The sequence below is a fragment of the Pochonia chlamydosporia genome, chromosome 3 (assembly GCF_001653235.2).
Source record: "Pochonia chlamydosporia 170 chromosome 3, whole genome shotgun sequence".
In the NCBI taxonomy this organism is placed as follows: Eukaryota; Fungi; Ascomycota; class Sordariomycetes; order Hypocreales; family Clavicipitaceae; genus Pochonia; species Pochonia chlamydosporia.
Window position 1 is genome coordinate 1,923,501 of NC_035792.1, and position 12,454 is coordinate 1,935,954.

A 12,454-nucleotide genomic window follows, 5' to 3' on the forward strand; every position below is an offset into this window, starting at 1 on the left:
TTCCCTGGTATCAGATTGTATTCTCCACCAACACCAACAAGTAAATGTCTCCCCTTTTATATCCGTCTTCATTTGTCTGGATTTCGCCAAAGCGATGCAATAGCATTGGTAGCTCAAGCACAATCACAAGCGCTATATGCTGATGAATGATCTCGCAGCCTAGTGCACAGTACCTGCGACGACGTTCAGAGCGTCCATACCGGTGCTTTCATCAGCACTTGGCGTCCTCTGACTTCCAGAGCAACAAATCCGGCAAATCTCACTCTGTTGGGATCCTTGGGCAGTCCTGTAACATCTTTGGTTAGTCTTTGTAACCCCCGAGCATGAATCATTGCAGTCATTTCTCTCCAGCCGGTGTGTGCCAAGAGCGCTCTGCTTCAACATACCTGGCTTTGACTTGTCTCCTCGAGACTTGCTACCTGTGTCCTTCACATCCACATCGTCTTCATCCGAATCTGAGTCGGCATCAGCATCCCCCCTCTGGGCCTCCAACTGTGGCAGACCAGCCTTCTCAACCTCCATCATGCTGGGTTGTACCAGGTCTCCTGGTAATGGGTACATGATGGACACATCTCGACTCTCCAAAGGCAGATTAGCCGCAATGGCCACACCGAGTTCGGCAATCATGGATGTACTGCCCTCTACGCCAGGGGGTGGGGGCGAATTGAGGTATTGGTAGAGGTACGCCGTCAGATTCGTGGTGATCTTGTTGGTCAGCATCACCCGGTTTTCGGCGGCCGTGTTCGAATTGAGCCGTTTTTGCAATCCGTCTAAAGTGGCCATCCTCCAGTTGACAACTTTGGTGGTGTGCGCATCTACTTCCTCCTGGTGGTGCATAGTGTGCGAATTCCCCCGAATGCTAAGCTCAATCTCTTTGAGCTGTGAGCTAAGTTGCGTATCCAAGGCAGGGTGGAAGCACTTGTTGAAGAGCTCCTCCACAAGCCATCTGGACACCACAGCTCGGCCAACAGCAGTCATTTCCTGCTTTCCCGTCTTCAGGGCATCTGCACTGACAAAGGTCTCAAGCCATGAAGGCAAGGAACGCCAATCTTTTCGAATATTGAATGAAAGGTTGTTGATGGCACCATTGAGGCGGTTGAACCTGGTCGAGTATTCGTTGTCATCCCAGGCCGTGCGTGACTGAGACATTCGCTGATTGGCAACTGCATTCTGCAGCTGTTCTATCTGGCCGTTCAGCAGTTCAATCTGAGACTTGCCATCGAAGTACAATCGCTTCACGTTCTTGTATTTGACGACTGCAAGGTGTTAGTTAGCTGTAGCTCCACTGCCGGTCAAAAGTGTCAAACTCACGGAGATCCTTGAATTGTTTGTCCATATCGGGGTCTCGATCCGACGGTTGTGGGCTGTTTCGGCCCTGGTCGACACCTGGAGACGCATCAATATACAGTGAGCCCCGATCACCACGATAGCCAGCATTCGACGGCGCACCTTGGCCGGGAGGCGGCGGTATAGGACTCATACCACTCAGAGAGACGCTACCTTGACGATGGTAACCTGGCGGGGGACCAGACTCACGAAGAACCTTCTCAGCATCCTGGACACGGCGACTGGATTGCGGTCCACCTCCAGGGGGTGGCGGGGCCATTGCGGATTGATCTTGAGCTTGAGGATTCACACCTTGACCAGGCAGCTGGTTGGGAGGGATATCCTGTGAGGGAGTAGAGGCGTGATGACTGCCTTGTTGCGATTGCTGCCCGGGGTGCTGTTGAAAGGTAGATCTCGGATCCGGGTCAGTCACGGGCGAATCGTGGGACAATTGAGAAATGGTTTCAGCGTTTTGAAGCTGCTGGCTTGTGATGAGCTGACTCGTGATAAGGCGTGACTCCCCTGCAGGCTGGTATGGGCCTTGAGCAGAGTTGGTGGGGTAATGAAAGTTGGGTTGTTGTCGGCCACCCTGCTGAGATTGCTGGTCGTAGTTGGCACCGCCGTGTTGTTGCTGAAGTTGTTGTTGCTGTTGTTGCGATTCGTATTGAGCCTGCTGTTCCTGGATTCGGAGGGTTCCTTGGCGTTGTAGTGGCTGCGGTTGTGGTTGCTGCAACGGTGGCGGGGTTTGCTGCTGCTGCTGCTGTTGCTGGCTGAGATGCTGGCTGTGATGCTGATGCTGGAGCTGCTGATGTGGGGGTGGATGATCCGGTGGTTGATAGACTTCGTCGTAGGGGGACGCCTCGAGATGTTCGGTGGAAACCTGACGGATGCCGTTGTTGGTCAAAAGAATGCGGGAGTCCTGTATTGGGGAGTCTACGTTAGATCCATGCCCGTAAAAAGAGTATTCATCGACCTCGCCCACGTCGTGAAGCGGTGACGGCTGCTGGTTGTATTGGCCGTGGGGTTGCAAGTCCCGGTCGGCAGAATGTGGGAGCTGTGTGGTCTGTGTCTGTGACGAGCTCGTCGTTTTCAAATTGGGAGGGTTGCTCACCCTCTTGGACGGCCTGCGAGCAAGTCCTGTTGTGTTATCGTAGGGACCCGAAGGGTTATGGCCAGACGGCTGCGGTGGTGGTTGATGTTGTTGTTGCTGTTGTTGCTGTTGCTGCTGTTGGTGGGCGTCATGCGACTCACGACTCGACCCGAATATTCCCTTGATGAGTTTGCGAGTAGAGCGTTTCTGGGGAGCGGGAGCTGGCGCCGACTGTTGCTGAGGAGGAGGAGGAGGCTGCTGAAGATAACCACCAGTGCTCGGAAGATCGTCGATAGAACCAGATGCAATGCCGTAGAGTTGCTGGTGCTGGAGCTGCTGTTGCTGTTGCGGCGTGAGGGGAGCTCCGTATCGCTGGCTCTGAGAGCGGCTAACAGAGGGGTCAAAGTCTATTGGAGTCGGCGGCTGATGGCCATCAAATGCTGGAGAACCAGCGGGACCCGACGTCTGCAGCTGCGGAGGGAGATTGACACTGGGATGTTGAGGATTGAAAAGATGTGGAGGAGGAGGAGGAGGGAGATGCTGCTGCTGCTGCTGCTGTTGTTGATGTTGAAGTTGTTGCTGCTGTTGCTGTAACTGCTGCTGCGTCTGAGGAGGCGGTCGTGCGTCCACAAAAGTTTCAAGATGGTCACTAGAGCTGAGAGCTGTAGTGGAGGACAAGGCTGATTGGGGAGCGGCTTCAGCAGGCGAATCGGCCTGGGCTGCACTACTCAAGACGCTACCCAGGGCACCACCCAGGGCACCACTTCCCTGCTGGGCTTGCGCTTGGGCTTTGGCTTGGGCTTGGGCTTGGGCCGCACCAGTTGATGCTCCCGGCCCCGATGCTGACACTGCTGCTGATGCTGACCCTGCCTGTCCTTGTCCTGGTACCTGTTGTGCCTGTGTCGCGCCAGACCCAGACCCAGCAGATCCAGACGATGCTCCCGTCGACAGCTGCTCCGGCAAGGCGTGCTGTGATCGGTTGCTGTGCTTGCTGAGACGTCCAAAGCTCGGCATCCTCGTCTGCGATGGCGGAGTCTCCTGCACGAGCTTCACCGGAGACGACTGGGGAAGGGGGTGGAGGTGGAAAAGGGGGTTCGCGAGCGCGTTGATGGTGATGGACAGCTCTGATGCTATTCTTTGATGGCAAGTCTGCAAAAGGTGAGTTGTCTTTGCGCCTCGCCCAAACGTTTGCTCCTTTTTTTGGCTCACAGCTTTACCAAACCCCTCACCACGCTTCGCCTCGCCTTGGACCAGGACGGGGACGTGGACTGAGACTAGGGGACTCAGTCGACTGGGGTATTGAACCAGCCAGGCGTCAATCGTGTGGCGGCCCACGCAACAATCAATCAAATGAGAAGAGGCTGTGCGTGTCTGATGGAGCCCTTTCTGACGGATAGTCCTTTGGCTTCAATTGGATCCAAGCCTTGTGGTGCGATGCCGTCGACCTGACAGACAGACACCTTCGACCCCGTTCGGATGGATTGGACAGATACGGGACCCTGGCGCTGACAAGACAAGTTGGCTTGGCTACAGAAGAGGATATGCCTGGTGCCTTTCGTCGCGAAATTCCCGCTTAGAAACAACAAAAATGCAACATGTCCTGATCCAGATTCTGATCTCAATCCTGATGGCTCTCCTTGCGATCCTGGTCCCAGAGAGCTCCACGTCCTCTTCCCACGTCTCGGCGGGATTAGATCCGACAGGAGTGGAGGCAGCGTCGCAGAGTCTCAGACGAAAAAGAAGCACTTCGGGGGATTTCCAGTAAGCACTGCGAGCAGATCCGTTTGTCTTCTTCTCTGTGAGTCGATGTGGATTCCACTGGTGATCATGCGGGTGATCCGGGGCTTGGATAGTTGAGGATATTTCGAACCTCACAGCTCAGCTCAAAGGACGAAATACGGAGGCCAATGTGGTCCAACATCAATAAAATTCCGATGAGGCTGAGCATGTTCTGTGCTGCCAACAACTTTTGCTGCCTCACTTTGGTCAGCGACTACAAATATTGTGACCAATTTCATTGGTTATTGGATTGGCCGCCTGTTCAACCAGACCGTCAGATTCACCTGTTCACAATAGAAGAGCTGGGACTCGGCCAGTTCGCACTGAACGAGCTGCCGCACGCAGCCAAAATCCGATAATGGTTTGTCCACCAGTTCCTCGTGCACTTTCCACCATGAGGCCTTCCTCACCTCGCCAAAGTGATGAGCATCCAGGGCTGAACCAAGAGCTGTTTGGATTGGCGACTCCTGTGGATCATGGACCAACACCGCACAGCCATTTGCCCATCCCACTTGCAAATCCAGGCGACGTGTGACAAGGGTCTGATCCTGGAAGGGGTGATGCTATTATTGGATCTTCAATGTTTTGTCCTTCCACTACATGGGCGGGTCTCACCAACGGACCACAGCACAGTACTCCGTAGTGCCATGACGGATGGGCAATCATGATAAAAAGCCATGGCAGCGTGCCAAAAGGACGAAAATGGCCAGATTTCACGACTCCGCTCCCGAAATAGCCAATGCAAATGGATCTACAATACAGCAGTCGGCGCCATTGACGTCGAATTGCAGCATAACGAACATTCGCCTCCACATGGCAATTTCCTCATTTTCCTAGTCACAAACTAATCAACTTCCTCCGAGATGCGCGCCTTTGTCCTTATTTTACGTATTTCCTCGCATTGCTTGGGTGGACAAACAGACCCTCGCGCGGCAAGTCGCGTGCCCATCCGAATTCCATCTTATATAAATATTGGCTTTCCCCAATATCGGAGTCAGCCACAAAGCTGCTGATACATAACGTGCCCCAGAAGCTGCAATTTAAAATATGTCAAGGATTCCCACCGAGGCGGACTTATGACGAGATACGAAATGCCCCTTGTCGGCTGTTGCTGGACAGCACGTCATGTCGAGCCCAAATTTGCTGGCGGTACGGCGCACATAGCCAGTATCAACCCAAGACAACTTCATCTAAGAATAGTTCGTTAGGCATAACTGGTAAGGCATGTTGCATATTGCAGATTGAAGAACAAGCCGAAGGTTCGATAGTGCCCCCCGTACGACCCCGGTGTTGTGGCACATTTGGGTTCTTGTTCTGCTTACTCCGTCCGCCGATTCTTGTGGGAGTGACGGCTCTTCCCGTCAAAGATTCGACATTGAAGAACTGTTGATCGAGCTGATCTGCCTGCGCCAGATGCAGGGCTAATGCTTGTCTTGCAGTTCAGGCATGACCTGAAATAGATCTTGGCAGTGACAACGCCATGGCTCTTGACAGACGTGGAAGAATCTGACGAATTTGTTGCAGTTGTGTCTTCTGTATCATCTCCGAGAAGAGTACGGAGTACGGACTGTACTTGTGCTCAGACATAAGACCTCGAAGTATATCGAGATACAGCGAGTGGCTGAAGATATTAGGGCATGTAGAGCGTACAATGTGTCGCGTGATATGCCATTGTCTGTGTGATATGTTAGAATGTACTTGGCCATAGGTACCTAGGTAAGTATATTTGGCCACAGACTAAGGTAATGCTAGCTCAAGTTTGGTACTGTATCCAAAGTTGGTTCTCACAATGTGAACACTCCTCTTAGGCATCAAGTTGTTTTCAGAATATGCTTGCCAAAGGCATTGTCCTGTTTCAAGTCGGCGTGTTCAGCTTTCGACAGCTTCGACATTGACCATTGGGTGGTCTGTTTGCAACACCACAACACCGATTGGTATTGGAAGCTCAGATTTCTATAAAAAGTATGTGAGCTGCAGTGTCAAACACCGGTGTGTGATTTCAAGACTGCTTTGGGAATATCATGCAGACTATTCGCTATTCTCTCCGCCTAATCAGGAAGCTCGGCAGAGCCAGACCCAGATCTGTGTGCGGTTGTTCAGATCTCCCGTCCGCAGTACACGTTGGGCGGTACAAATTAGTCATGAACACAACGTGAAGCACCTCTCGGCTCATATATTGGGAGAAGTATTTATTCCTGAACAATTACTCGATTGCATGGACTAACGGTGGGCGAATTATCACGTCCCAGAATATGTATCACCAGTTGCATGCACCAATATTATGCTACCCTACACCTGCTCGCGATCCAGTATGGGTCGATTTTTTCCTTCTGCGCACTGTCGCACGCCCAACTACCATCAAATTGGCATATATGTAATCAATGAGAGTTTTTATGGCTCGGCTTTATAATCAGTTTATCTGCATATTGGTTTTATTTCGCTTCACCGTCGAAACTCATACCCTAAACCCCTAATGGCATGTCGGGCGCGATAATGCTGAAAACTCAGGATAACTGCCATTAACGGCAATGATATTGCCAATAAACGACAGCGAATTACCTCCACAATCCGAACCAGACGAAATATCATTGGTGGCTGTGACATGTCAAAAGGTGCTTCACCACCAGAGTTGCGAAACCGGCCCATAATCCCAAGCATCATGCTTGGAATTTTGCGGGGAAGGAGAGGGCAGCCGGGTCAAATTGGGGAATTGGCGGGTGCCGCGGAGTCCACGCTAGCACTTATAGGGCATGAAAACTCCTGGAGAAAGCCTGTTGACGCCTATAAACGCCAAGCTCAGTGGAAAACACGGACGACAATAGGTCAACTGGTCAATTGACGTGGAAGGAGCACCCCGAGTCATCGCCGCCGAGGGTCCGATGACCGTATCTTCTGCCGTTGATAAGAAGCCGGCCATTTCCAATCCCAACTCCGTATCGTGCTTCCGGACTCCAATGCTGCAGATAATCGTGTCAATGTAGCTACTCTTTAAAAGAAGACCTTTGCATCATTCATCATGCTCCTCCTGTCGCCTGTATACTTGGCCATCGCGGCCGTCGCTCTGTCAGTTGTCCTGCTACTGCGGCGTCTCAACTCACCGCTACGAAAGCTGCCCGGTCCAACCATCTCTCTGTTCACCTCGTTGGTGCTGAAGTGGAAAGAAATCAATGCTGAAAGAACACTATACGTCCACGCATTGCATGAAGAATATGGACCCGTTGTGCGGATTGCCCCGAACGAAGTGTCGTACACTTCTTGGCCAGCTCTCAAGGAGATATACTGCTCCGGAGGGAGTGGCTACGATAAATCCGACTTCTACAATCTCTTTAAGATATATGGGCGAAGGTTTGATTTCCCACCTCAAAATCCGTGAATGATATACTGACCAAATCTTCAAACAGAACCATGTTTACAACACTAAACAAGGCAGATGTAGGTTTTCTTCAAGACGTCGTTGATAGCATGGACATGTCCTAACAATACCATTGTAGCATGCCAAGAGGAAGAGAATCCTCGCAGATCGATATGCCAACACAAACATTATGCGCAGTGTTTCTCTGGAAGGTATCCAAGAGCGATCCAGGGCGTTCTTGCACCGTTGTACCCAAGCCGGGGAGTCTGCCACTGACATTTTTGTACGTATATCAAGCCATATCTAAACGCCGGCTAGCTGGATACTAATCGAAGTCACAGATTTGTATGTGTGATTCTGAGCTAGTTACGCCTATCTTGCCGCAATGCTAACCTGTACAGCTTTACATGCCTATGCCTGTGATTGCATCACTCACCATTTGTTCCACCCCAATGGCTCAGACTGCATTGGAACACAGGCGGACGAAGATATGATGCATCAAGTGGCCGCAGACGACAGCCTGCAGAGTAAGGACGCGCTTGTTTCCCTCGAAGGCTAAGCACAGATTTGCTAATAAGACTCTGAAGATCGTCTCATTTCACACTACAGCCCGACGCTGCACCGTCTATTTGCCAGAATTCTGTCCTTTTTGGTCAAACCACGATCTGTACCTCTTGCAGACAACTATGTCTTGGAAACCAGCAAGCGAACTGATGCAGCCAGCTTTACGCTCATGAGTCGTCTAGAAGAAAAGTCGGGTGACCTTGACCACATTGACAAGGCCGCTGAGTGTTTGGACCACATGGTTGCTGGTATCGACACCACTGGTGATACACTCTGCTTCCTCATGTGGGAACTCTCGCAGCCTCGATCCCTTCATTTGCAGCGGAGGCTTACAGAGGAGCTCAAAAAGAACCCGGAGGCTACAATCGACCAGATCCCGTTTTTGGATGCTGTCCTGTGCGAGGGCCTTAGATACTATCCTGCAATTCCAATGTCGTTGCCTCGCCTTGTGCCACAGGGCGGGCGAAACATTGATGGCTTTTATGTCCCGGAGAACACCATTGTCAGTTGCCAGGCACACTCTGTGCACCGCATTAACACGGACATTTTCCCAGATCCCAACAGGTTCCACCCGGATAGGTGGATGCAGGCCGAGGGTGATGCCGATAGACGCCGCTTGCTCTTTTCATTTTCCAACGGCGGTAGGGGCTGCGTTGGCAAACAGTAGGTTATTTGGCTTGCTGCCGTCTTCTATGGACACGCAGGTGCTAATACTTTTATTCTAGCCTTGCTATTGCGGAGATGAAGATTCTACTTCGAGATGTCTATTCACGATATAGCACAACACCCGACGCTTCCATGACAGCCGAGTCGATGGTCACGTCAGACCAGCTTATTTCGACTCGACCATTAGGGAAGAAGTGTTTGCTAAAATTTCATGCGCTACCCGAGATCAAAACTACGACTGTCTCTCAATAGAAACCTTGACTGTATGGCTGACAGACGGCTGTAAACCTTAATGCTGAATTCATATAGAGTTTGTTGGACACGAAGATTATTTGAGTATCTAGCAGCAAGAGTGAAAAATATTGATTGTGAATATTCTAGTCTACAGACATGTTGGATTGTGGTGACTCTATCTCTTGTTCCCGAGACAGTCGAGTTCCGGCCGATGCAACCAAGGCAGGCCAGGGTTTCAGGCCAAGACACTTCCATGGCCTAACTAATGGCGTATCTAAAGACACAGGTTGCCGACATGAATCGATTGAGACGACTGGATACTGCCAAGTCCTGGGCGGTGTTGTACAAGCGTAATCAAAAACGTGGCTCAAGTCATGGACTCGAAATGACTAATGTATCATGCAGAATACAACTTTGCGAGGCCCTGATGTGGTTGTATTTGGATAGTTTGGGTTGGGCAGCGAGTGACTGAGCACGAGGATAATGAGCTATCACAGGAGACGTGGCAACAAACTGAGCTTGATCTATGGTGCGTTACCGACGAAGCATTAGTTTCTGTTCGATTGGGTGTATTTGCCTGGTTGAGCCGTGTGTGCAAAAGGCCTGTCCCGTGGATATTGTTTGAGAGTAAGCATTACGCATCAAGCATCCAGCATCAGGGATTATGCATGTGTCACTCGTGGTGATTCAAGCACTCCGTCAGTATTAGCTGGGGCGGACATGGCGAGTCGGCATCCCTTCCGGAGGGTTGAGAAACAGATGTTGGCGAACCAAAGTTGTGTGAATCGATGGATTGGATGTGAGAATGATCACATGCTCAAATTGCTGTGCTGCTTGTGGTTTGCAACGGACTGATGGTACTTTAGTAAATACATTCGATTGTTGGGCTGCGACTTATTACATGTTTCTTGCATAAGCGCAAGGATGGAGTTGTCTGGTGGTTGACTTGAGACGAGGTCTGGTGGGTAAGTTGTTCCAATTCCCAAGACTCCAAACCACCAGATGCTTCTCGACCCATGTGCCTAGTGCCTGGTGCCCAGTGCCACTTTGACACTTGAAAGGACAGACTACAGACTACAGACTACAGAGAGGCAACAGAGGAACAGCCTGGCAGGAGCAGCTGGACCCTCCTGCCGTCATTCCTTCCTTCCCTGCCATGCGTTCGCTCAGTCGCCTTCTGAACTTTCGGGACCCCACCTTTTCTGTTTCTCCGCGTGCTCCAAGTGACAGAAATCTCTGCCAGAAAATCCAGTCCACACTTTGTCCACTCTTTCTTTGCCTTTTTGTCCCTCCCACACATGATTGTCTTCTTTTTAGTTCTCTGCCTGTTCCCACACACCCAACAAATTTCATCTTTTGTTCGGAGATAAAATCTACCGTCCACCTGTCGCCGGATACTCCGTCGTAATACTCGTTTGCAACCCAAAGGAAACCACTACTTAGCCTGTTGACTGTCTCCTCGGTCGCAGCGCAACACCGACATCAAACACTCTCGCCACGCAACTCGCCTTGCCAATATCCCGCAACACCAAAAGGACACAAACGTCTGTTCAGCCGTTCTTGCCTCCTACATTCGACCGACCGTTGAAAAGATTTTCCAATCTTCTCGCTGTATAGCAGAACCAGAACACTTAACGACAATCGGCGCGCACATTGCTGTATATGTATCAGCACGATCAGTTCACTCTACCCAGACCCCTCTTCAAGCTGCAGTTATTTCGCATACCGCGAAAACCTTGTAGCCCCAACATCAGTTCCGACGGCTGAAGACTCTTTCGAAATCGAGTTCATGCCTACCCTACTGTTTGCCAAGATACTCTTTAGTTTGCCCTATGACAAACATACATCGTCTTCTTGAGCTCTGATATTCCTCCTGCTCAACCCTGCTTCGTCAGCTATTTCCACCCCAACGGCCATCTTCATGCCGAATTCGTCGCTCTAGAGCCTCTTGCAATCCGCTTGACAGCTTCATATTCTTTCGGACCGCCACTTCGAATCCTCGTCAGCTACTACCGTCCCAGACAAAATCCATTCAAAAATAAGGACTCTTCTTAGTCGTTCAATATCGCCATCATGTCTCTCATTAACGTTCGTCGCGATGTCAGCGATGCCTTCTATCGCTACAAGATGGAGCGTCTGCAGACCAAGGTCGAAGGAAAGGGCAACGGTATCAAAACCGTTGTCGTCAATGTTTCCGGCGTTGCCGCCTCTCTTGCTCGCCCTGCATCCTACATCATGAAGTACTTTGGCTTCGAACTTGGTGCTATGACCAGAGATGATCTCAAGGATGACCGTTGGATCATCAACGGCGCTCACGAGGCTGGAAAACTCCAGGACCACCTCGACGGGTTCATCAACAAGTTTGTTCTGTGCAAGAGCTGCAAGAACCCTGAGACCGACATCAAGATTGAAAACGACCGTATTCTTTTGGACTGCAAGGCCTGCGGTCAGCGTACCGCTGTTGATCTTCGTCTCAAGCTGAGTGGTTACATTCTCAAGAACCAACCCAACAAGAAGGGCAAAAAGGACAAGGCCGAACGCAGAGCCGCCAAGAAGGCCAAGCAGAATGGTACCGCCACTGAGAACGGCCACGGCAGTGGTGGCGACGATGGCTCCGAGAATGGCTCAAACGAGCATGACGACAATGACGATGCCGCTAGCGACCGCGAATTTAACAAGCTGCAAGCTGAAGTCATCGAAGATGCTGCTGTCAAGGTCAAGGATGACGAATGGGCTGTGGATATGAGCGAAGAAGCTGTCAAGGCCCGTCAGGCCCAGCTCCCCGGCGAGTTCAAACAGAAGCTAAGCCTTGGTGACGATGATGACGAGGGCGAAGGCGGTAACACTGTCTACGACGAGTTTGGAACCTGGATCCAGGCCCAGGCTGATGAGAAGGGTGGCGTTGACAATGTTGACTCCATTGCAATCTATCTGAAGGCTAAAGAGATGGGTATCGAAGGCAAGCATCGCACCGTCTTGGTTCTTGCCCAGACTATTTTCGACAAGGATGTTTGTGCTCAGATCCCTAAGCGCGCTAGCATGCTCAAGCAGGTGAGTACATAACATGATACGAAGGCCCTGGCTCAAGATCACACATAATCGATTACTAACGCCCAGGACAGATTATCAACTCTGAACGCCACGAGAAGGCTCTTTTGGGAGGCACTGAGCGTCTTATTGGATCTTTGTCCGACGCGGACCCCCAGTTCCTGCCTCAGATTGTCAAGATCCTGCAGCTGTACTACCACCACGACCTCATCAGCGAGGAAGTGGTCACCAAGTGGGGTACTCACGCCAGCAAGAAGTACGTTGACAAGAACACCTCTCGAAAGATTCGCCAGGCTGCCAAGCCCTTCCTCGACTGGCTCGCCGAAGCCGACGAGGAAGAGTCCGAGGAGGAGGACGATGAGTAAACTTGCTTCGCTGTTTACTTCCGTCAGCAT

The 12,454-nt window shown here is 51.2% G+C and overlaps 3 protein-coding genes across 3 annotated transcripts; 2 read left to right on the forward strand and 1 right to left on the reverse strand.

Moving 5' to 3' along the window:
• Positions 1 to 185: 185 nt before the first annotated feature.
• Positions 186 to 3,430, reverse strand: VFPPC_13640 (S-adenosylmethionine-dependent methyltransferase-like protein; the record flags this gene model as incomplete). The annotated part of the gene is made up of 3 exons (XM_018291414.1): positions 186 to 286; positions 387 to 1,256; positions 1,312 to 3,430. The coding sequence occupies 3 exons, from the start codon at positions 3,428 to 3,430 to the stop codon at positions 186 to 188; spliced, it is 3,090 nt and encodes a 1,029-aa protein (XP_018145042.1).
• A 3,781-nt stretch (positions 3,431 to 7,211) lies between these two features.
• Positions 7,212 to 9,029, forward strand: VFPPC_13641 (cytochrome P450 4A21; the record flags this gene model as incomplete). The annotated part of the gene is made up of 7 exons (XM_022428885.1): positions 7,212 to 7,540; positions 7,597 to 7,627; positions 7,687 to 7,830; positions 7,889 to 7,898; positions 7,949 to 8,074; positions 8,135 to 8,774; positions 8,837 to 9,029. 7 exons carry the CDS (start codon positions 7,212 to 7,214, stop codon positions 9,027 to 9,029), a joined length of 1,473 nt encoding a protein of 490 aa, XP_022284470.1.
• A 2,055-nt stretch (positions 9,030 to 11,084) lies between these two features.
• VFPPC_04462 (eukaryotic translation initiation factor 5) lies at positions 11,085 to 12,424 on the forward strand (the record flags this gene model as incomplete). The annotated part of the gene is made up of 2 exons (XM_018283812.1): positions 11,085 to 12,062; positions 12,134 to 12,424. The coding sequence occupies 2 exons, from the start codon at positions 11,085 to 11,087 to the stop codon at positions 12,422 to 12,424; spliced, it is 1,269 nt and encodes a 422-aa protein (XP_018145044.1).
• Between the last annotated feature and the right edge of the window lie 30 nt (positions 12,425 to 12,454).